This window comes from Lontra canadensis, unplaced genomic scaffold (genome assembly GCF_010015895.1).
Source record: "Lontra canadensis isolate GAN:19392208 unplaced genomic scaffold, GSC_riverotter_1.0 scaffold1, whole genome shotgun sequence".
NCBI lineage: Eukaryota > Metazoa > Chordata > Mammalia > Carnivora > Mustelidae > Lontra > Lontra canadensis.
The window spans coordinates 47,817,084-47,842,398 of record NW_022630995.1 but is presented as its reverse complement, the minus strand read 5'-3'; the positions used below and the strand labels follow the sequence as shown (position 1 = coordinate 47,842,398).

At 47.8% G+C, this 25,315-nt stretch overlaps 1 protein-coding gene across 2 annotated transcripts in view; it reads right to left on the bottom strand.

The window, feature by feature from the left end:
- Positions 1-12,344, bottom strand: part of CCDC149 (coiled-coil domain containing 149) — a 96,086-nt gene extending 83,742 nt beyond the window's left edge. For both annotated transcript variants that reach the window (XM_032853980.1, XM_032853987.1), the window contains exon 1: positions 12,221-12,344. In XM_032853980.1, coding sequence (XP_032709871.1) covers positions 12,221-12,268 — 48 coding nt within the window. In that variant the 5' untranslated portion in view covers positions 12,269-12,344. The remainder of the gene's footprint in view (positions 1-12,220) is intronic.
- Positions 12,345-25,315: the final 12,971 nt, after the last annotated feature.

Genomic DNA, 25,315 nt, shown 5'->3' with positions numbered 1-25,315 from the left:
GAGCTCCAGAGACTTTTGAGCAAGGAAGGCCAGAAGCCCAGTCTGGCTTCCAGGTGCTCGACCAGGCAGAGGGGAGAGGGTAGAAAGGCAGAAGGGGATGCAGGAGGCAAGAAGGCTGACGAGGGCACACCTCCTCCAGGGAGGGTGCTACTGCTCTTTCTTTGTGAGTCACTGCCTGAGCACTGAAGTCCGCTCACTAACAGGCTTCTTCCGCCCCAAGCAAAGGAGGGAAGGAGAGTGTGGTAAGCAGAGAGGCGTGTGAGCAGGAGGCTGGACCCGGGGAGAGCAGGACGGATGCAAGGTCGGAGGGCGAGTGAGGGGTGCGCGGAAGAGGCCAGGGAAGTGGAAGGCGCCCAGGAGGGACTGAGTAACCTGTACGTGCGCCAGGAGGTCCGGCAAAGCTGGAGACTGTCAGAGAAAAGGTTACAGCCTGGCCCCAATGGCACTCACCAGACTGCAGAACATTAAAAAGCAAATTAGAACTGGCTAGAAAGAAGGAGGTCCCTCCTGCCGCCTCTAATACTGCCCCGGTTATGGGGTCTGCAGACACCCGAGCAGGCAGTACGCCCACCTGTACCCCATCGACAAGAATCTTCAGCAGCATCGTGCTGACAACCAGCAGCTGACACATCGCCTCTCCCAGCAGCAGCACCTCCGAAGCCCTGGGAAGGGTTTTCCCAAAGCCCCACAAGGACTGGACCACCACCTCCACCAGAGAGGCTGAGGACTTCCAAACGCACTTTCACGTTTCTCACCTCACTTTATCCCCATCTTAGGTGAGAGATACAAGATAGATAATAGACAGATAATGTCCTCACGGTAGGAAATCCAGAGGAATTGAAGTCTTGGAGAAGTCAGGAGATTCGGTGGTGCTTGATGACTTAGGTTACCCACTGCAGCCTGAGCCCAGCAGCTGGCAGGACACCGGCCATGGGCTGAGGCCACGTGACGCTCACTCTCAGCGTCTTCAGGGCCATGATCAGGCGCGGGGAGAGGCTGGAAGGGGGGCACAGCTGCAGATGAGCAGGGCTGGCTTCAAAGAGAATATCAGAAATGGGAGCATGAACTGTGTTTCCTTCCTCCTTTCTTTCCCTCCTTTCCTGAGTCCCTACTAAGCCTCATGTGCCTGGAATTGTACTAGATAGTGTTGGCCACCCACCTCTCTGAGGGTCCCCATCCTTCGGAATCCTTGCCTAGTTATGCTGCCAACAGTCCCCCACACCATCGTCCCAAGTCAAATATACTATCCACTTCCCAGGTAAAATACACCAGGCCTAAGGGAGGTAAGAAACTCAAGTGGAGGATGTGATATTTGATCTGGGCCTCAAAGTACATGTAGGAGGTCACCGTGGACACAAGCAAAGGCCTAGAGGTGCCTCAAGGCATGGAATAATCTGGTATCTGTCAGGAGTTCTGTGGAGAGTGGGGGAAGTGGTAGCAGAAGGGGAGTTGCTGGAGATAAGGAGGGAGTAGGGCCCCTGGAGGGCCTAGTTTTTTCACTCCTACGGCCTCAGGAGACCATCAGAGGGCTTGAGGCAAGGGAGTGGTAAATCCTTTCTGTGCTTCTAATGACAAATCCAGCTGGACAGCTGGACATGGAAGAAAGATCTTACAAGGTGTGGCAGATACTCTGGGGAGAGTGGATAAGAACCTGGGCCATGGTGGGATAGTGGGAGTGGTGACCCAGAGCCCTGATTAAAGACTTGTCCCTGAGCAGAAAATAGGGGCCTTCATTAATAATTAGATTGGGTTCCGCTGGGAGAAAGAATTACAGACTCTTTAGTGATGTCATTAATTGAGATGGGAGGAAGAAGGGAAGAGACACAGGAACGGCGGAAAGCAGGGGGAGGATGAATTGAGGTTAGGGCACAGGGAGTGTGAGGTGCCCAGAGACATGTCCGACAGTCCTGTGGAGGGATGCCCAGCATGGAGGGAAAAAAGAGTGGAGTGTCATAGACTGCAAGGTCAGGACCACAAAGGCTGAAGCCTGAAGATAGACCACAGTGTATGGCAAACAGGAGGCTTGTCCTGGATGGCCTTGGCAAGAGCATTTGCAGGAGTAAAGAAGGGGTAGAAGGTAGACACAGGTGGGCTGAGAGTGATGAAAGCAAGGGAACAGAGGAAGAGGTACAGCTGGGCTCCTATGTCCAGCTCAATCCTTATCCATACCACTTACGTACCTTCCTTCCTAATGCATTCAGGAAATTTCTCCCCTGCTCAAAGCGTACGATCATGCCATCAGTCCCCTCAAGAGTAAAGGCCACACTCAGGACCCTAGCACTCTCTATATAACTAACAGGGCATTCAAGGTCTGTGTAACAACCACTACACCAAGCCCCACTATGTGCTGCCAACCAGAAGCCAGACTCTGGTAATTCCTAAACAAGCCTTACATTTTGCCATCTCTGCACCTTTGTTATTTCTGTTCCTTCTGCCTAGAACACCCTTCCTTTATACTTCTACTTGCTCAAATCCTGCCCAACCTTCCAGGCACAAGAACCTCCCTCAATCCCCCAAGCTAAATTAACTTCCCCTTGACCAGCAGAGCACTTACCAAAATGTATGTCACGGGGTAGTGGCCTTATCCCCATTCTCTACCACCACTGGACTTTAAACCCCTCAGGAGTGACTGTCTGGTATCCAAGGCCCTGCACAGAGTAGTTCTCAATCTGTGTCTGCTGTGTTGAAGACCTTCCACTGCTATCCCCTGTCCCATTTTAAAGGCTGTCCTTTACTCCTCCATCATGCCAACCAACCAGACTAATGCTGGAACGGATCCCTCCAATGTCACTAATACTCTACCTGTGTGTCAGCCTTTTAATAAAGCTATAGGTGGGCAGGCATATGGAGGAGTTAATTTCCAAAAGTTAGGATGTGAAATCCAAGTAGAGGTCTTGCCTATGGGCCAGAACTACGTTGGTTCTGGGGTGTTATTCAGTTACCCCTCTCAGTTTCTGCTCCTCTTGAGTCATAGCGTGAAACACATTCCTATCTCCTACCTAACACAGGTGGTCATGGTCCCTTCTCTGAGGAGGTCATAACTAGTGTAGGAGTTAAGATCCACACACAGAGAAGGTCCCTTCCTTCCTCTGGGAGCATTTTCATGTGGGATGAGTGGGTTGGAACCTGAGCTACATAAGGCAACAGGTTGAAGAGCTCACTTCAAGCCTGGGTGGTCATGGATGATTTTATGAGGGATGTGGCTTCTGTTCCACCTGGAAGGACCAGCAAAGCTATGGTCTGGGAAGAAGTAGAAGGTCCACCCAGATGAAATCAGGATGTGAGAATAAGGTAAAGCTAAGAATGGATCACAGATTAATGTGTCTGGAGCAGCCAATTGCTGAGGGGGGCAGCGAGACATAAAGTTAGAAAGGTCAAGGCTACTTTGAGGGCACCTTTGAATACCAGGTAATGGGGAGCCATAGAAGGCGTCTGAGTAAGAAGACTTAGTGAAAAGTGCTTTTCTTTTTAAGGTCGCATAGCAGGCTAGTTGATAGAGGGTAGACTGGCTTGAAGAAGATCTGATATCCTGCACATAAATGTTTGTTACAATAAAACAGCATAAGGAAATGGAAACAGAGTTGACTACTTGGTGCAAATTTACATAGAAAATAAAAATAGGAAGACTTCAAAATAACAAAAAACAAAAAACAAAGGTTTGTGTTCCTTGGGAACCAGGTATCCCACTGGTACCACATTACCCTATGGGCCAGAGAGAAATACAGGCTCTCCACTCAGCCAAGTCCTTTGCCGTGAGGCACCAAAGCCTCAGTCTGGTTTCACTAGCGGGAAACCAGGCGGTGAGTGAGGAATGTCATTCACTCTGGTCACTTTCATTCAGGGACTAGCAAAGTCCTCTTTGGATCTTCAGCCAATGTATTTTATTCAATGTGAAAGCCACTAAATTAATTTTTTAACATAATAAGAGTAGAAATTGTCAATTTTAGAAGCACATATGCGAATTTCCCTGCACAGGAGAGAACATGAATCCTATTAGTTAAAAATAGCAGTTGTGCTCACTTTCCCCCACATGCTAATTTTAATAAACTTACTCTGAAATTAGCCTGCCACTAGGAAGATAGCTGCTCATCCAAAATGTTCCCAGTAAGCACGAAGTTTGCCTTGCAAGAGTTCAAGTACTCCCAGGAAACTCTGAACAATGCAGAGTTCTAAATGGAACTCATCTCTTCTCGCCAGACCTGGCCACCCCCACCCCTCTGTCACACCCAGTGTCACCAACTCTCTAGGTCATCTCGGAATCCTCTGATTTCACCTTCCCAAACAGCTGACTATGAAATCCCGTCAGGGTCTTTTTAAAAAAATCTTCCTCACAGCCATTCTTTTTCCTCTATTCCTACAGATGCTATGTCTCCTTATCACTTTATTTATTCAAAACATCCAAATTCATGTATTCTACAGTTAATACCTACAAAGGACAAAATATGGTACAAAGAGCTAAGGCCACAAATTAATAACACACGGTTCCTGCTCTCAAGGAGTTCAAGATCTTTTGGGTTCCGTGGAGACATAGACAAGTTACGGGTTAGCTAGAAAACTGTATGATTAATGGTATGACTTCAGTGCAAAAGGAATAATTGGGAATGTCGCTGATGACAGAAAAGACTAGGTTACTGGTCTCTCATCTTGTCTATCCCTGATTCCTGGCAAAGTTACCAAATTTGCCTGTACATCCCCAGTGCTTGGCATAGTGCCTCAAAGATGTAAGAGGCTCTACGATCATTGAGTTCAGTGGAAAGAAATCTATTCCAAATATTTTCATCAACTTGTAATCCAGCTAAATAAGCACCCAGTGCCTCTCTATTACCATCTACATTAGAGCACACCCTCTGTCTTGCTTTTGTAGTCGTTCACCATCTGGTCCACCCTGGCTACTCCAGGCTTAATGTCTGCTATACCCCAACCCTCTGGTTTCAGCCTTTACCAGAAGCATATCCTCAAAAGTCAACCACCAGCCCAGGGTTCATGCCTGCTTCCTGTCATGATCACCTATGCCCTCTTCAACCAAAGGGGAGGGAGCCAGCTCAAGTTCCACTGCCTCTGAGAAGCTTTTTTCCTACTGCTCAAGACTTATCAACTATCTATATATGTGCTCACTGTTGGGTACTGCTTTTTCATTTAATAATAATATTATTAATATGAATAATACCTTGAAATATTAACTGATGTTCTGTCTACCCACCTTGCCTCCACTTCCTATAACCCCTATCCTGTTTCTCGCTACATATTCCTCTCCCTTTTTAAGAAGCCAGTCATTCTGCCTTGATGTTCCCAGAAAAGGAGCACCCAGCAAAACACAGGCAACAAAGTGATTGGTTTTTCAGTGTTGAAAGTTTGGTCCTTAAGACATCAGGGCATAGAAGAGTGTCCCCAAGAGCTTCCTCTCCCAAAGCCCCCCAAAAGACTAGAAAGATCTCCAAAGCTAAGGAAAGGACAGAATCAAGAGTGTAAGGAGGAGAGCTTGGTTATCAGGGAGTCTCTAATAATGCACGTGGAGTTCCGCCCAGTCAGCCTGGGTTGGGATAGCAGAGTGAAAACCAGTGGGCAGGGTTGGGGAGCATGGCTCGTCTTGATGGAAACCCAATGAGGTGGGGACCTGGACAGATAAGGAGTGAGGCTCTCTAGAGCAATGGCAATCTTGACTACCCAAGCCTTCCCTTTAAAAATAATTAGTTTTGGGGCACCTGGGTGGCTCAGTGGGTTAAAGCCTCTGCCTTCGCCTCGGGTCGTGATCTCAGAGTCCTGGGATGGAGCCCCGCATCAGGCTCTCTGCTCTGCAGGGAGCCTGTTTCCTCCTCTCTCTCTGCCTGTCTCTTTGCCTACTTGTGATCTCTGTCTGTCAAATAAATAAATAAAATCTTGAAAAAAAAATAATTAGTTTTATGGAGATATAATTCACACAGAGAAAGATTCCTCTTTTTTGGGTATACAGCTCAATGAATTTTAGCACGCCCAACTCATGTAGTCGTCAGCTCAATCGAGGCATAGAATATGTCCGTCACTCCAGAAGGTTCCCTCATGTTCCTCTGCAGTCAATCTGCTCACCCCACTCCTGGGCTCTGGCAACCACTGATCTATTTCCTGCCTGTTTAGCTGTGCCTCCCCAGAAATTTCATATAAATGGAATCTTATAGTAGGTACGCTTGGCTTGAGCCTCTGGTTTCTTTCATTTGCCAATTTTTTTTTTTTAAAGTATAGTTGGCACACAGAGTTACATTAGCTTCAGGTGTACCAAATGTCTTAAAGATTCATTCATGTTTTTGCATGGATCAGTGATCTGTTCCATCTTAATGGTGAGCACAATTCCGTCACACGCATGTGTGCCCGTTTACCCACTCATCAGTTCAAGGACGTGGAGACTATTTCCATTCTCAGCAATTATAAATTAAAACTGCTATAAACATTCACACGCAGGTTTTGGTGTTGACATATGTCTTCTTTTCTCTGGGATAAACTCCTAGGGGTGGGACTGCTGGGTTGCTGAGTTAAGTGTATGTTTGACTTGATGAGAAATGGCAAAAGGATTTTCATGTCCTATTCCTCCACCGATGCATGGGGCTTCCGGCTGCTCTCCAACCTTGTTAGCACTTGGTTCATTCGTTTTGTTTGTTTGTTTTTCAATTCTAATAATTGTGTCAGGGCAACTTACTGTGGTTTTTAACTTATACTTCTCTAGCGATGGTAATAACACATATCTGTTCATGGGCTTGTTTTCCATACAGATCTCTTGAGGGCAGTGTCTACTGAACTTTTCTGCCATTTTAAAAATTAGGTTGCTTGTTTTCTTATTATTGAGTTGTGCAAGTTCTTTCTATATTCCAGATATGAGGTATGTGCTCTGTGAAAATTTTCTCCCAGACTGTGGCTTATCTTTTCATTTTCTTAGCGGAGCTTTTCAAAGAGCTGAAGTTTTAAATTTTGATAAAGTCAAATTTATCCTTTTTTCCTTTTATGGTTTGTATTTTTCATGTCCTATGTATCCTTCTCACTTTTGAATCTCCCAAATTGTGAAAAAAAAAAAAAATCTCAGGTGGCGATAAGAAGAACCCTCCCAAATTTAAGCACATACTGCTAAAGATTATATTCGCTAGAACACCTCCCACAGCGAGGGGAGATGACGTGACTACGCTCAGACCAAGGGGATGGGAGCAGAAGTCATCCTTCATTAAAGAAAAACCCCTAGCCCCGGACACCCCCTGCCCTCTTTTTCTCCATTCTCATGGGCTGGGGCAAAAAACATGGCACCAACCAGTTCTACACACACAGTTGGGGACCACCTCCAGGCCCAAAAATCTGGATTCTTGAATCCGTCCTCCCCAGATGGACCACCACACTGTAACGAGAATGAGACCCATGTACCAACTTTAAAACGATCTAATTTGAGGATAGGTATCTTGGTTACAGTGGCTTAGACTTTACCCTAACGATTCTACCCTTCCTTCTGAGTAAATAGGACATAATCCCAAGGGTCTTATACCCAGCCAAGTGTCGTGTGGTACATCTACCCAGACAAGTGCACAATAGTTTCCACAAGTTTCCCTCTGCTCAGGAATGATTTAGGGGCAGACAGAATAGGAACCCTTGCCCCTAGCCTGGGCCAGACAGCGAAGTCCTCTAGGCTCAGAGCAGTGACTAAGCACTACATTGACATGAGTAGCATGAGAGGGGGACAAGGAGGGACACAACGGTGACCTCTGACCAGATACTAGCCTGAAAAGAGGAGACTGTGGCCTGGCACCAGAAGTGTGCCCCCCACCACATCACCCCTGCCAAGGGCGGAGTCCTGCTCAAGCTTCCTAGGATGCAAATACAAGCTCAGGGAAAGGGAGAGGCAGGACTCCAATCCAGAGCAGTTTCATTCCAGGGCAGGCAAATGATCTGAGTTCCCAGGGAGTGACTCCTGCAGTTTTATGGAATGTACTACCTAAGAGCTTCTGTTTTCTCCTCTGAACTTGAAAGTATGGGAGGCTGAGACAAGACAAACAGCAAGGAGAGCCAAGTGTCCTTGCAATTCGGGGATCCAGCTGTGCCCCAAACCACCCCTGCCTTGGAATTAGTAGCAGGCCAGCTGCATTGTTTTGCTAGAGCTGCTGTGACAAATTGCCATAAACTGCGGGGTTTGAAACAACAGAAATGAACTCTCTGATACTCCTGGGGGTTAGAAGTCCAAGATTCAGGTGTCAGCAGAGCCACGTTCCCTAATAAGACTCTAGGGGAGGACTGTTGCTTGCCTCTTTCTAGCTTCTGGTGGTTGCCAGCAATTGGGGGCACTCCTGTTAGCTGCGTAGCTCATCATGTGGCCTTCTTTTTTCTGTGACTTCACATGTCTTCCCTCTGTGCATCCCTTTGTCCAAATTTTCCTCTCCTCATAAGGACACTAGTCATTGGACTAGGAACCCACCTTAACTCGATTATGTCTTCAAAGATTCTATTTCGAAGTGAGGTTACGTTTGCAGCTGTAAGGTGGGGGTTAGGATTTGAACAGATGTTTTGGGGGAGCACAATTCAACCCCCAACACCAGTCAGTAAATTCCCTGAGCTTAACCACTTTGGGTTGGGTTTTTGATCATTTGCACCCAGAAAGAGGTAGCCAAGGTTCACCCCCCAATCTCAGTTGACTGCTGAGACCCACAGCTGTGCCATTAACTATAGGACAACTATAGATAGAACTGAATAGACTATATGTCTATTCAATCTCTCTCTTTCAAATGTCAGTGGCTCCACTCTGGGCAGAGGCCCAGGGTCATACAACGCACTCAAGGAATATGAGACTGATTGCTATCTAATTAATTAACCAACACTCAAATAGTGAAAATAGCAACACTGAACTCAGCATGGTTTATCACAGGGCACCAGGCTGAGAGGTGGCTAGCCATTTTTATTTTGGAAATAGGAAGGTATTGATTGTCTGCATGGCTGTATTTCAAGATTTCTCCCTGATTTTGAAAGATCACCTCAGGTGGCATTAAGAACATCATTTCCTCCTCCCCAGACATTTAATTTCCAATACAGCACACAAGCCATGCTTTTTTTCACATGCATGGCCGTGTTGACTTCGGGGCCTGAGAAGAGGCTGTAATTTCAGCTTGTTATACTAAAAATATGAAAATAAAACTCATCTCTGTAGGATCATTTTAAATGAAAACTGCTTCCTAGAGTGGAGAAAACTGATTGAAAGCGAGCACAGGTCTCTGGGCAGGAGGGGTAATGGTGGAAGGCAGAAGCCAGGTCTTCTGCAGAAAACCAATAGGAGCTGTCGAAAAACCCACTCAGCTCAGGTCAGATGTCTGGTGACATCTTCCCCAGTTCCTTTGGCTGGGCTCCAAAATCACTGTGAAACACCACCAGCCACTGACCACTCTCTTCCTTGAATCCTGCTTGGCTGAGTATCATATATCTTCTCCATGCCAGACTCAGTCCACAGCCAGCCAGCAAAACTTGAGTGGGCAGGGGAATCCCCTGGGTAGCTCAGTTTCTGAGAAAAGCAGATTTAAGGCTACACTCCTGGGCATTTTCATGCCATGGGTGTATCGGTTTCTTGTGGCTGCCATAACCAGTTATCACAAACTGGGTGACTTAAAACAGAAATTTATTCCCTCACAGCTGTGGAGACCAGATGTCCACAGTCAAGGTGTCAGTAGAACTGATTCCTTCTGGAGGCTCCGAGGGAGAATCTGTTCTGTGCCTCTTCCAGCTTCTGGAGGTGGCTGGCAAACCTTGACATTCCAGGATTTGCACTGTACAACTCCGATCTCTACTTCCATCTTGATATGGCCTCCGTCTGTGTGTGTCTGTCTTCCCATCACCTTCTCCCTTGTATCTCTGTGTCTGAAATCTAGCTTTACTTTCTTTTATAAGGACACCATTAGATTTAGGGCCCACCCTAAATCCAGAATGATCTCATCTGATAGTCTTTAACTCAGTTATATCTGCAAAGGTCCTATCTCCAATAAGTTTCCATTCACAGCTACTCAGGGGTTAGGACTTTGATGCAGCCATGGTGAGAAGGTAGGGACACAATAGATTTGGGGAGAGACTCTGAAACTTGCATTTTTCCCAATAATGCAGAGTGACTCTTTGTACTTTTTGCTCCCCAAATGACTGGTGCAGGTGATGTGTAGATCATACTCTAACAAACACTGACTTAGTCTCTGAGGATTCAAAGCTGAGTAAGACATGATCCCCTCCCTTGGAAAACCTATTGTCTAGCTGAAAATGTAGACAGATGAACCAATGATTAAAATACAAAGTACAGTCTAGGTGGCTCAGTCGTTGGGCGTTTGCCTTCAGCTCAAGGCATGGTCCCAGAGTCCTGGGATCAAGCCCTGCATTGGGCTCCCTGCTTGTTGGGAGGCCTGCATCTCCCTCTCCCTCTGCTTGTGTTCCCTCTCTTGCTGTGTGTCTCCCTGTCAAATAAATAAATAAAACCCTAAAAAAAAAAAATACAAAGTATAGTCTAATGATCCCAAGAAAGTCAGACAAACCAGGGTTCAAATTCTCTAGCTCCTTAGCCTGTCTGAGCCACAGTTTCCTTATCTGTAAAATACAAAGTAATTCCTACTCCATATCGTGATGAGATTGAGGCTATATAAATGCTTAACATTGTTGAGGGACTCAAGAAATAGACATTCGCTATCATGAAAGTGGCAAGTATACCTCCTTGCTGTGTGCCTTCCACATTCTAAAGTCTTTAATGAATGTCCGTGGAAGGCAAGAAGGTCTTACCCTGAAGAAATGCAGCTGGGACAGGCGAGGCTACTCCTGAAAGACCCATTTCAGGATTTTGATATATTCCATAAGCATTCTGGAGGCACCTGCTGTGTATGGAGCTCAGTATGTAGGCACTTGGAGCAAAGCCAAGGAAAACCCACATTGGGTTGGGGGGTGGGTAGGGACCACCAGTCTGCAATACAGTGTGGTCAGTGCAAGGTGGAGGTAAGCCCACCACAGAGAGGCACATTCGAATGCAATTAACCATTTCCTTCCTTTGGTTTTCCATCCTTTACATTCCATTCCTTAGCACTCTTTGTGTCTATTGTGTGACTCTCCCTAACTGCAACATATGCTCCAGTAAACAAACTAAATCAGGGAGAACTAATGACATCTTATTCCTCTTCAGAAATACGCTTCCCACACACTGGACATTAAGTACCGTTATCAGACTGACTTGGAGCCCCAGAAAATGACTAAAGGAGAAGGACATTACCAGGTTTCCCTCCAACATCCCGCAAGGGGAAGGAAGAGAGCAAACCACTACACCCCACATTGTGTGCACAGGAGTCAAGTCCAAGAAACCCCAAGTTGGCCTGGGGGCAGGGGGATGGTTCTCAGGAGGGAGAGAATGGAAAATTTCAGAGGGATGCTCAGCATGGCTCGGTAATGTGGCTAACTGCTGTCACATATGGTGGTGAGTCAGGAAGAGCCACCTACCTGTGAGAGGGACACATCAGTCCTTACTCTCACCTGGAGGAGTCCGTGGACAGCCTCTCACACGCCAAAAAACTCAGGTGGGCTCAAGTGGGAACAGCTTAGACTACAAGTGGACCCCAGGGGAGTCTGTGACGACGGGGGTGGGGGGAACGGGGTGCCTGGTGTTTCTGCTTCCACAGATCGAATGACTTCTGCACCTGTCTTTCACAGCCTTTGATAAGGGCTCTCCGCCTTACACGGGCTAGGCCCACCGTACACACGTGTTGACAGAAATGACTAAGTGACCGCATGAAGGCTACGGAGGACCCCGAACTCCCCTATCCGAACCTCCACTATAGGTAATTCCACCTGGCCCGAGTGGAACCCCAGGGCCCGGATCCCCCCCCCACCCCCGCACCCCCTTTCCGCTTCGGCACGGGCAGTCCAATCGCGAGGCTCCAGAACAGTGGTGACCAAGCAAGCAGGTGGGGCTTGGCGCCTCTCCTCCCGGATGCCCGCGCTTCGCTCTCCAATCCGGGGCCAAACCCTGCCGGGGTGCGGTGGGGGGAGAGTGGGAAGGCCCCTCCCCAGAAGCTGGCACCAGATGGCGCGGAGCAAAGCGGCGCCCGGCTCGCCCGGGAAGCGCGGGAGGAACAGCGCACCTGGCGGGGGCGGGGGCCGGCGCGTCCCCCGCGCGTCCCCGCGCCGCTCGGCCACCCTGGGGGGCGCGGGCTGTGGGCAGGGGCGGCCGCTCGAGCCGGCCCTGTCCCCCCGGCCGGCGCCTCGGCCTCACCTCGCTCACCAGCCCCTGCCAGTCGCTCTCGGTCCCGTCGCCGTTCATGGCCTCCTCCTGCAGGCGCGGGCCGGCTTCATGGACGCCGCCCTCCTCCGCCTCCGCCTCCGCCTCCACCTCCTCCTCCTCCTCCACCGCCTCCGCCTCCACCTCCCCCCTCCGCGCCGCCGCCGTCGCCCCGAACCGAGCCCCGCGCGGCCCCGAGAGGGCCGGGCGCCTCCGAGCCGCCGCGCCGCCGCCTGCGGCCGCCCGCGCTATTGACTCAACGTCCGCCTCCGCGGGAAGGGGAGGAGGAGCCGCGGCCTCCCGGGCCGCAGCCACAGTCCGCCGGGCCCCGGGGCTCCCCGCGCAGCCCGACCTCCAGGTCCCTGGCCTCCCGCTCCCCGACCCGCGACTGCCACGCGGGACCCAGCCCCTGACATCCCCGATCCCCACGCGGGTCCCCTGACTCCTGCGCCCGGGCCCTGGCCCCACGCCTGCCATCCCCGCCCCTGCGCCCAGCCTCGCAGGGAAGGAGCGGGAGGGGGCCTCAGCATTCCGGTCGCTACTGGCTCAGAGATTCCTGCTCTCCCCTGCCAGGAAGTGGGCTCCACAGGCACCTACGTGTCCACTGCAAGAACCAAGCCCCCAAATCCAGCCAGCCCCTGACCCACTTCCAGAGAGTAAGCCCCACCGGGGCAGGTCAGTGGCTTTGTTCTCCAGGGAACGTCAGGTACGGGGCCTGGCACATCGTAGGAGCTGTACAAATATTTGATGGTCATGGGAATGAAGGGACCACGTGTTATATATTTAACATTGTTTTTGAAGTTCCTAATGTTTACTTATATTTATTTCTCAAATTATCAGCTGTCTTAAATAGAAAGCAAATGAAAAAAAATGAAAATAAAACAATACTGAAATCTAAGTAGGACCCAAACCTCTGAGTGGGATGCTGCACTCTTTGGGGCGGGGCGGGGGGGGGGTGAGTGGTGGTGGTGGGGAGCAGGCTGGCTTCAAACAGAGACCGTCCCCTGAGAGGAAGGGCTGAAGAGAATTGTAGAGGGCAGAGAGTCTTCACAAATAAGTCATTAATATTCAAGATGGTTTTCCCAGGTCTCCTAAACTCTCATGGGCCACCACCAATGTGGACTTTCCAGTCTTGCAGAAGCCCTAACTGAGGGGATAAGCAGGTAGGTTAAGAGGCTATGGACCCATTTACAGTTCTGGGAGCATCATCGCCAGCCTTTACTTATAATTTTTAGCCCCTTTTGGATCCTGGATCAATCCTGTGAGATGGGTGCTCTCTTCATGTACCCAATATGCAAACAGAGATCTGAAAAACAGAGAAACAGAGACCTGGCTAGGACGTCTGGCCCCAGAGGATCTCTTCAGCATCTTGGATGAACATGATGTACCACACCTGGGAGAAGGACATACCACATTTTATTGTTGGCCTTGTTTTGTCAGCCTGCAGACCATCTGTAAAATGTTAATAATTCCTTGCCCATGCCCCAGCCCGTGTCTGTAGCTTTGACTCTACTCTAGGCTCCGCCACATAACTAGCTTTAGCTAACGCAGTGTTTACAAATGTGCAGGAGGGCTAATCCTTGCTTATGCTCTTAGGAACCTGTGTGCCCTACCATACAAACAAGCCCAGGATAGCTTCCTGGATGATGGACTCAAGACCAACAACCAGCCAACTGCCACATATACAAGAATGACGCCAAAGACCCCCAGCTGCCACAGATGACATGTTCATGCATGAGCCCAGTAGGAACCGGCAGAAGAAGCGCCCAGCTGAGCCTGGCCCAATTTGTAGACCCCAGATCACATGGTTAAATACATGGCTGCTCTGTCTGAAGCCACTAAGGCTTGGAGTGGTTTGCTATGTATCAGTAGATAACCGGCATAGATGGTGAGGCTACTGAGAAAGAGCCTGGTTGGTCAGAACTGTCCCCAGCAGCCATTAACAAGCAACAGCCCCTGGCATCGTGAACCTTGCAGGCCTTCATCTAAAGAATATTCTACAACAGATTCTGGCAGGCCAGGGGCTCTGAGAAGGAGCCTGCCAGTCAACCAGGCAGCACAGTTATTCAGTGCCTGTTGTATACAAATACTGTATACATCCTGGGAATGTTCAATAATATTGCAGACCATGGTCCCTGTCCTGGAGGGTCTGCAAGCCTTACCATTGAGGTTTTGCAAAGTAACGTTCTAGCAAATGGGAAGAAAAGAAAGAGGAGGCTAGAATGCATCCTAAGGCTTCTGATTTCCTGACCATGCTGGGCCACCTAATCCATTCTCTTTTTAATCTGAGGAGGTGGAAAGAAGGTTCATTCTCTGAGTTGAATGTCTAGGGTTAACTCAGTGTCAAACACTTGTTCCTAATAGCCTGATCAACACCCCATGCTACAAAGCAAGGGATTGTCTGCCAATATATTGCCCTCTGGCAAACCATCTGGTTTCATCCGACCTGTCGAGGATCTACACTGCAGGAAGAGCAGGCATAACCCGGTCCATCTGCCTTCCAATGCCTCCTGGTCTGTGCCTCGTCTCAGCTGGCATTCAGGTAGAAAAGCAGCCCATCCTTTCCTGTTACCATGTGCAGCTGAGGCTTTCAGGTCAGCTGCTGCTCTGGAGCCTTCCCTGGTGATTTCAGGCGGCAGGACAATCCGGAAGCAGTTGCAAGCCCAGGAATCGCCACCTGAGAGACCACATACCTTTAAGACAGCCCTCTGTATGACTCTGTTTCCCCTATGTACTTTCCTTCCCTGCAGTTAGTCAACCAGTTATTGAGGTATTTAAAAATAAAATTGGGGAGGAAAATCAAAGAGCAGCGAGCTTCTACCCACCCCAGCATGTGGGGAGACTTTTAACTCCATTGACATGGCCTCTGTAGTTGCCTGGGATTTTCCTTAGAGGTTTCCATGCCCCGAGTGCCAGCTTGAAGCTGCTTAGCTTGTGAGATGAGATTTAATCACGAACTGAGGCAATGGAGCTGCAAGCGATTCTTTTTTATCTCTTTTCATTTATGTAGCCTGACATTGAGTAATAATAATAATTAGAGGCAGTTTAAGCTCTTAGGCACCTATACCAGAAGGCCTCTAGATACCTCATCAACAGCAGCCCAGGCTGACAAAAACAAAGCTAATTATATTGTGGTGAACTTTCATCAAAGAAAAAAACTGAAACTGCTCACCAACTGTCCTTATATCTGATAAAAGCGGTACTTTAAGTGTTCCAACCCACAGTCCATTTGCACAGGACCAATGGAAAACCAGGAGTGTCTTAAGTCTTTTTCTTAAATTTTCCACCCAGACACTAAGTATTGAAACGTTGGCTTTCACCTCTATTTTCACACCCCCTTAGCACTCTGAAAAATCTCCAGGGTCCCAGTTTTTCCGTATTGATTCATAGCCCCAGGGCCAGGTTTATTTATTTATTTATATGTACCTATAGTGTTAGAAGAAATTGCTTAGATGCTTTTGAGTGATGTGTCTGACTTTCAAAAGTTTGAGAGGGTTTTAGATGTGGCAACTCCAGAATAGCTTAATCTAAGATATTGAAGCAGCAGATAGACACTGATGAAAACCAAACCAAACCAACCAAACAAACAAAAACCTCCAGAGAGACTGGGAACAAAAGGACGACTTGAACTTGTTGTTGGAAATGTAGCCTCTCATCACCACATCTCCACTGACTTGCGAGATAACTTTGGCCGAGTCCCAACAGGCCCCAGACACCCAGGAAAGCCCTAAAGCTTTTGATACAACTTCTCCAGACAGTATTTTCAATTCAGATTCTGGCGGCCCAAGCAAAAATGTCAATGTTCTCCTTAAAGGGAACCTAGCAAATCTCTAGTTGAGATTTTTGGCTCAGCTTTTCTCTGAACTATGCAACTGGGGCAATACCCATGACCACTCCTTTCCCCCAGTCACCTTTCTCCTGTCTGAATTAGGAAATCCAGTCTGATGAGCCTGGGAAGAAAATGATCTATAATGATATGGTTCATTGTGATGTATGTTATGTACACACACACACATGCGTGCAGTGTATGTGTGTGTGTGTGTGTGTGTTTGTATAAAATTAAAAAAAAATTAATTCCATATAAGCCAACGTCCCCAATTCTTGCTTTTGTCAAAGGAGGGACATTTAGACAGATCCTGCCAGGAGCCCTCCCCCACGTCACCTGGTTGCTAAGTGCATTCCTTTGTTCTTGATTTTAATGAGCGGGGGGCGGGTGGAGGACTGCAGAGGACTGTAGGTCCTAGCATCTATGGCAGTCAGGCTTGCTACAGAGCCCTGAGACCCGAGGTCCCCTGGGCCACTGGCCTCAGCTCTGTAAAAGATAAGTCTTCGCCTACCTGGGGATGCTCTGCAAAGCACTTCATCCGTCATTTCCCTACCAGGGCTGGCAGCCAGACATCAGACAGACCTCAGTTCTGCCCAGGGTTCCTGACTCAGAGCATCTTCTGTCTGTTTGCCTCCTGAGCTCCTGGGTCCCCTCTCTGCCACCACTAAGCCCTCCTTACCCAGCAGCAAACAATCAGTTGCTCTCTGCTGCCCCTCCTCCCCCCAGCCCCGCTGGCTGCCAATCAGCCCGGCAGCAGGGGGTGGAAGGAAGTTCCACTCCCCGCTGAACCGCCGCTGAGGTGCTCAAATGACTGAGTGGGGCTGATGATGGCCTCGCAGGCCGGGACCCGCAATTGCCATCCTGGAGGGGCGCAGACCTGGACGTGATTGGCTGGGTCGTTGCGGGGCGGGGGGCGGGGGCAGGAGGCGGGGACCTGCAGAGCAAAGGGGCTGCTCCTGCGATGGAAGGGTTCTGGGAAGGGGGACCAAGAAGTCAGCAGCGAAGGGCCTAGAGCTGGAGGAGGCAAGGAAGGAAAGGAGGGACAAGGAGAGAGCCAGGGCCCGGTGGGGCACCTGAGAAGAGGCTAGAAAATCGAGAAGGTGGGGGAGAGAAGAGTGGAGGGGGGCGGGGGGAGCACAGGCGCAGGGCTGGGTGGGGGAGAAAAACAGCCCTGGCGGGTCTGGGAAATGGTGTGAGTCCGGGCCCCAAGGAAGGAGTTAAATGGTAAAGAGACAGGGAAAGTCGCTCTGATTACTCAGATTTGTTGTACTTATTGATAATGTATTTCATTTCTTTTGCGGGGGGCGGGGGGTGGGGGTGGGATATGATTCAGCACAAATTTGATGTAAATTTATGGAAATGTAAATGCGGAGAGGCTGCAGGCCCGATCTGCCAGCGGGTTGGCTGCGTGGCCCTCAGCACAGGGGAGGTTAGCTCTCTGGACTTGGGGATCCGAAAATAGAAATGGCTGACTTGGGGGCCACTGGCCTCTCCTGCAGGCCAAGAGAGGGACTGACCCTGCCGCTCTGCCAGGGTTATTTAAAAAAAAAAAAAAAAAAAGTCTTATGATTGTCTAAAATAGGATCACCTACATTGTCCTCTGGTCTAATTTTCTCATAGGGTGGGGGACAGTTTTTACCCAATAGAGATAGGTGGGCTTATTTTAGTGAAAAGGAACACCAAAAGAAGAGAACTAACATTATCTAGAAACTACTCTGTGTACAGAATTCACTAGCAAAGTGACAACAGTGTTGTTTTTTCCCTTCTGCGCTATGAAAAAGTAATGGGACTTGGGGGAGGGAAGAAAACACAAAGAAAACAATTTGATAGGGTGAAAAGGTGGCATTCCATATAAATGGCTGAAGCTGGTAAAATATTTATTGTCCATTAGGCTGTCCTTCAGAACCCTGGATGTTGATTTTTATCTTCCCCTTTCCTACGGGGTCACGACATTTATCTAATGATGTGCCTCTCCCTGTTGGGAGCAGCCTGTCCATGACCGTGACTGCAAAGTGAACCCTTCACGGTGTTCTGAGAATAGCTTCTTTGAGCCCAGCCTTCCTCTGCAAATTGCAACCATAGTGAGACCAGAGATTCAAGACCCCAGGATGCAAGGTCGACCCAAAGGGTTTTACTGCCCCTTCATTCCCAGCAGAGACGAATGGTACCACCACTGGTCCCTGCTTTTCCACCAAAGCTGTGATTCCTTTCAGTGTCCAAAGGGTCGAGGTGCTGTGGCTCCCTCGGTGGGGGGCAGACGAAGAGGCATTTGCCTGCAGTCCGTGGCCACAGTCTGGGGGTGTACTTGAGCAAATGTTTCAGAGAATGGCAGTGATCTGCTCGCTTTCATTACATCTGTGGGGCAGAAACTGTCAGGCCTTGGTGACACCGATTACAATGCTTTGACCTCATTCAGTCACCAAAGGGCAGATTTCTCTTTGTTCTCTAGCAGAAACACAACTTGGCAAATAAACATGATTTCGAAAGAGAGACTGTCAACAAGGGTATTTATGAGTGTACCATGTCCCTGCTGTTCTACTGAGTAGCTTAGCTTTGGGGGAAAAGCCTCCCATTTGCCTACCTGTGATACAACAGCTGCCATTGATGAGCCCTGTTTGTTCCTGTGAGGCAGAAAAAACAACCTTTTTTTTAAAGATTTTATTTACTTGTTTACTTGAGAGAGAGAGCAAGTGAGCAAGAGAGAGAGAGCACGAGAGCAGGGTGAGGGGCTGAGAGAGAAGCAGACTCCCCGTTAAGCAGGGAGCCAGATGCGGGACTGGATCCCAGGACCCAGACGCTTAACTGACTGAGCGGAAGGCAGATGCTTAACCATCTAAGCCACTCAGGTGCCCAGAAAAACAATCTTAAGACAATATAAGAGATCTTAGGAGGGTCTTCTGATAACCAGGTCAAGATGCTGTCTTCTTTCCTCAGGGCTCTTAGTCTAGTGGCCAAGTTCCCCCAAGCAGCTGAACACTGCAGAAACATGGAGAAATATTCCAGAATCGGCCTCTATGGCTTTATATCATTGTCACATAGTCACCCTTCCCAGGAACTGGGAATGAATCATGAGAACTAGATCCATTTGGTACAATTAAAAATGGTTAATACAGCAAATTTTATGTTCTATATATCCTACCATAATAAAAATAAGTAAAAACAAAAACAAAAAACTTTTGAAAAAAATTAAAAACGCACAAGAAAGAAAAACCGGGTGCAATTAGAAAGCTGTGAGAGGGCAGAATTAAAGACCACAAAGACCCAGAAAACATAAGTTGGTGAGTTTACTCACCACACCCCAGATCATTTGAAAAAAGAAGCAATGACTCCTTTCCAAGGTGAAGGAAGTAATAGTTGGACAAAGCTTGAGAAAGGGAGCAGTGGGTTGGAGCAGTGAGTATGGGAGCTGGGGCACCTTCACAACCCCGTGATTTGGTGTTTCCTCGTCTATACCATGAGCTGGTGGAGCCAGATGACCTTGAGGGTCTGCAGCTCTAGGAAATTGAGCAGAATTTTACATTTGGGTGGAGCTCTATACAAATGGTTGGTGCAGGTGCTGTTAACCACCATCCAAGAAAGATTACAACACTGTAAAGAGTTAGAAGTATGAGGAATCCTGGAGATCTGGACTCCTTAGGGAAGAAACAGAGGCCCAAAGTGATGAAGCACCATGCCCAAGGTCACAGAGCCTGTTAGGGACAGAGCTGTGGCCAGAGCCCAGCTTCTGATTCCCATGCTCTGGCCTCTTTCCAGTGCTTTGAAGTTGAGAATATTTGAAGTTCCCAAAGATCAGAATTCTGGTCACCCATTGCTATGCAACAAACTCCCTCAAACCTAGTGGCTCCAACATTGACTTATTATTATCTTCTGGGGTTTCGTGGGTTGGTTGGGCTCAGCTGGGTCGTTCTCATGTGGAGTCTCCCCTGTGGAGGCCAGACAGAGACTGGGCCTGTGGTTCTCTGAAGGCTCAGCTGGACCGGATGTCCAAGACAGCGCATTAACATAGCTGGCAGTTGAGGCTGGCAGTCAGTGCTGCCTGCTGGCTGGGAACTCAGCGAAAGCTGGCGATTAGAACGCCTACTCCTGTCTCGCCATGTCGGGATTTTTACTACATGGCTCCCAGAAGGAGCTTCTCAAGAGCAAGTGTTTCAAGGAAGTGGAAGTGTGTCTTAGTTCATTCAGGAGGCTATAACAAAATCCCATAAACTGAATAGCTTAAAAACCACAGACATTTATTTCTCACGGTTCTGGAAGCTGGGAAGTCCAAGATCATGGTGCAGACAGATTCAGTGTCAGGTGAGGGCCAGTTCCTTGATAGCCATCTTGTCACTATGATCTAAGACAGTGGAAGGGGTGAGTTGGGTCTTTGGGGTCTCTTATAAGAACATTAATCCCAGTCACTAGAGCAGAGCATTTGTGGTCTAATTGCCTCCCAAAGGCCCCCCCTGCTAATACCATCAGCTTGGGGGTAAAATTGTGAACATTGAAGAGACACAAACATTCAGACCACAGCAAAGCGGAAGCTGCCAGTCCTGTAAAAAGTCAGCCCTGGAACTGGCATGGAATCACTTCCACTGCAAGCTTTTGGTCAAAATAGTCACAAGTCAGCCCAGTTTCAAGAGGGTAGGGTCATTGATGCCAGCTCTGGATAAGGATGGGATGGAGCCATTCATGTGCACATAGGGACAGATGGATTCCAAAGAATTCCATCTTTGGAAACACCTCGACCACAGCAGCAGTTCTGATTTTTATCATGATCCTTTGATACCCTCTTTGAAAAAAAGCAACACGGGGCACATATTAACCAAGCTTGACTTTTTTCTTTTTATCTTAATGCACACAAAATCAATGGAGTTCTGGCCTCAATACAAATTTTTTGTTTTGTTTTGTTTTAGATGCTATCAGTTCAGGAATCACTCAAGTCAAACCATGGCATAGAGGAGTCCCTAAAGAAATACCCAAATGATGAGGTATTAGTACAGTCTGTGTGGAAAGGAAGGTGGAGCCCATAGTGACAGGCACTGAAATATTGAAAGACTCAATCTCCTTTCATTATGAAGATCAGGGAAGTAGAAAAGAATAAAAATATATTCCTTGAGGACAGGGGTTGGGTCATATTCATCTTCGGATCCCTAGTACCTGGATAGTACACAGCCCATAGCAGGTGCTTAATAAATGTTCCATTAGTTCTATTTAAATACCATCTTACTCAATAATGATGTAAACATGGGGTGCCTGGGTGGCTCCACTGGTTAAATGTACAACTCTTGATTTTGGCTCCGGTCATGATCTCAGGGTCACAAGATTAAGCCCTGCGTTGGGCTCCATACTCAGCAGGGAATCTGCTTCAAATTCTGTCTCCCTCTCCCCTTGCCCTTCCTCACCCAATATATGAATACATCTTAAAAAATTATTAATGTAAACGAGGGTTTTTCGAGCATTATCCATATGCCAGCACTTTGCTAAGCACTTGAAACATTTCACCTCACCTAATTTTCACAGAACCATGTAGTATCTGTAATTATCCCAGACCTCATATTCAGCAGGTAAAAGCCAGGAAGACCCTGTTGGTTGTTGAAAGAGGAAAATAGGGGCACCTGGGTGGCTCAATGGGTTAAAGCCTCTGCCTTTGGCTCAGGTCATGATCTCAGGGTCCCGGGATCGAGCCCCACATCGGGCTCTCTGCTCAGCAGGGAGCCTGCTTTCCCCTCTCTCTCTGCCTGCCTCTCTGCCTACTTGTGACCTCTGTCTATCAAATAAATAAACAAAATCTTAAAAGAAAAAAAAAGTGGAAAATATTTCTGTGCAGGTTGGTAGATGGCAGAGGCTCTGTGCCCCTGGAATGAACCCCGTACCCTTAGAGCTCTCTCACCAAATACCTCAGCCCAGGAGAGACGCATATGGGCACCAGCAGGGAGCTCTCCTCATGGTTTCCCCACAATGGCTCCCAGCCCCATGTATTTCCCTGGCCTGAGCTGACCAAATGCTGAAGGAGTGGATGGAGCCCTGGTGGTGGACGGGGATGCTGCTGCTTACCTCAACAGGTTATGTGCTTGGTGTCCATCTCGTTGTCCAAGACTGGAAGGCGGCTTCAAGAACGAATGCATCTGAAGTCACTTCCTATGGCTGCCTGTAGGATTGGCAGCCTCTGCCGCATGCCTTAGGGGTTGTTAAATATTTAGGGTATCATTCCTGATTCTCTACATGTGAGTGGAGAGGAAACTGAGCATATTAAAGAGTCTTTCAATGATTGACCAAGCTAGTAAGGGTGGGTCAGGACTAAACTTTCTCTGTGCTCTGTGCACTCTATTATGCTACGCAACAGTATTAATTAGCTAGGGCTGCTGTCCCAAAGGACCACACACTGGGTGGCTTTAATGACAGAAATATAGCTGTGGAGGCTAGAAGTATGAAATCAAAATTGGCTGTGAACAATCTGTCCCAGGCTTCTCTCTGTGGCTTGTAGATGACCGACTTCTGTGTCTCTTCACATTGTCTTCCTTCTATATGTGTCTGTCCCTGCATCCAAATTTCTCCTTTCAATAGGACACCAGTCATACTGGATTGATTAGGGGCCTACCTGCTCCAGTATGACTTCGTTTTAACTGGCTACATCTGCAATGACCCTATTTCTAAATAAGGTCACATTAGGAGGTACTGATGAGTAGGAATCCAACGTATGATTTGGGGGATGAGACACAGTTCAACTCTAACAGCTATTTTTCTTAATGAGACTTCCCTCGTCTCTGTCTAACAAAGTTAATTAGGCGTCTACATAAATTATCTGGAGAACGTTCACGGTATATAGGATTACTAGTTCCCCCGTTAATGCCTCACCATTCCCAAGTCTTTCCCCCTTACTTCAATCAGAAGTGGTTTGAACTGGCACTGATTGGTGACACTGGTTCTTGCCCAGTGTCATCCATGTCTTTCTATTGTGCCAACCCATTTCTATATTTAGTTGAAGGATCTCAGATGAGGTGTTTTTTACTGACTTTCCTTCATGCTACTTCAATGTCCTTAAGCTCACTGCTGTTTCCACTCTTGTACCTTCAACAGTTCTGTGAACTCTGCTGCTCAAGAGATCCCAGGACCGCTGGTCATGTGTGATGAATCCCTTCTCAGTCTCAAGGAGCTACTGAAAAGGCCCTTCCCAGGAAGTGATAGGAGGCATTGTCTTTGGAACTTTTCTCTCACTGAGAGCTTCAGCCATATTCTGTGTATATGAAATGGTCATCCGGTTTTCTTGCACACTCCTTCAAAGCAGATGGTAACCTTGGTCTCAGATGCAGTGTCCTCGGACTTGGAAACTCATTGGGCCAAAAATGTCTACAACTTATTTTTCCCCTTAGATTTTCTTTTTTTTTATTGATTTTCCATTTTTAGCACAAGATTGATCACCAGCAAAATACCAATTTACATACAGATTCTGCTAAACTCAGCACCCTATATACTTGGGACTTTTTCATCCATAAACCAATTTTTTAAAGAGAGAGATTCTATTATCAGAAGTGTCCCTGATGACACTCAAGATAGCCTGTGGGGACCAAACTCAGGATGCCTGCAGCCTGGTGGGGTGAGCTCAGCTGATTTGTGAGTGTAATAACTATGAAGCCAAGGTCATAGGTTGATACCAATATGGGCAGGTTCATCTTTTGCTTACTTCTCCAGCCACAGGCCTAACCTGCAAACTTTGGTCAGCTATCTTACAAGTTCATTCGATAAAATTCAACAAATAGTCTTTGAGTAAACTATTATGTGCCAGGCAGGATTCGGGTACTGGGAATAGATCAGGAAACATGAGAGACATGGACCTTGTCCTCATAAGGTCTACAGTGTAGTGGTGAAGCTGATACCAAACAGTCATGCAAATGATTATGCCATCACCAAGGTAATAAGTACTATGAAAGAAAACTACTGTAAGAGTACATAATAGGGAATCCATGTGAAATGTCATTTAGCATAAGACCTGGAGTTAGCTGGGCAATAGGGTTGGCTGAGAAGGACAGCTGTCCTGGCAGAGAGAACTGTGTGTGAGCAAAGAAACTTTATGAAGACTTGTTGAACCTAAGCACAGACAGTGGGGAAAAGTGTCAAGAGGTTAGGCTGAAGGGATGACAGGAGCCTTAGCCTTGTGCTGGAAGTGGGATTTTATCATACAAGTACCAAGAGCCTTTGACGGGTATATTAAGCTCAAAGCTGAGCTTGAGTAATTGACAGCCAAATATACCGGGACTTGAATGAGAAAGAAATGAATTTCTCCTTCACATGGTGGCCAGCAGGGCAGAAAGGGCAAGGCACGGATAGCTGGTCTCTGGCCTGACTGGTTCCTCAGCTGGAAACCCTCCAAGATCTTGAGGAACTTCATGACGAGAGTGTGGATCATCTGAAGACTTCTTCGACCATGTGTCTGGCCCCTGGGCTGCAAGAACTCAAAGACCAGCCCTTTAAAATTTTGTTTTACATGACTGTAGTTAACACACCATGTTGCATTAGTTTCAGGTGTGCACATAGGGATTCAACTTCTCCATATGTTACATGACACTCACAAGTGTAGCTGCTGTCACCATACAACAGCATCACCATATCCTTGGCTCTATTTCTTATGCTGCGTCTACTCCCCTCCCCTTAGGCAACCATCAGCTTGTCCTCTTTATTTATGGGTCTGAATCTATTTTCTGCTTGTTTGTTTATTCATTTGTTTTGTTCTTTAGATTCCACATATGAGCGAAATCATATGGTATTTGTCTTTCTCCAAGACCAGGACTTCTTTAAGTTTTTATTTTAATTCCAGTGTAGATAACATGTAGTGTTATGTTAGTTTCAGGGATACTGTGTAGTAATTCAGCAACTCCATACATCACCCAGCAAAGACCAGGACTTTTGACTCAAGTGCCCATCAGTGGTTGCTCCATACTGCTTAGCTTCCTCACAGAACAGCCACCTCAGGAGAGGCAAACATCTCACCTGGCAGTCCAGCGCCTGATGTTCACATTCTAGGAAGAAGGCAGGGGAGGCTGTGTTGTCTTTTATGACCCAGCCACAGAAGTGGGGCCCCGGAGTCACTTCTGCCACATTCCATTGGTTACAGGCAGGTCACAAGCCCATTTGGATCATTGAGGAGGAGACACAGACTCCTCCTCCCGAAGGGACAGGGTCAAGGTCACATTGTCAAGATGTCGTGATGTGAGATTTGGGGACCATCTTTGGAAAATATAATCTGCCACATCCAGGAAGGTCATTACTGATGAAGCAGAACTGAA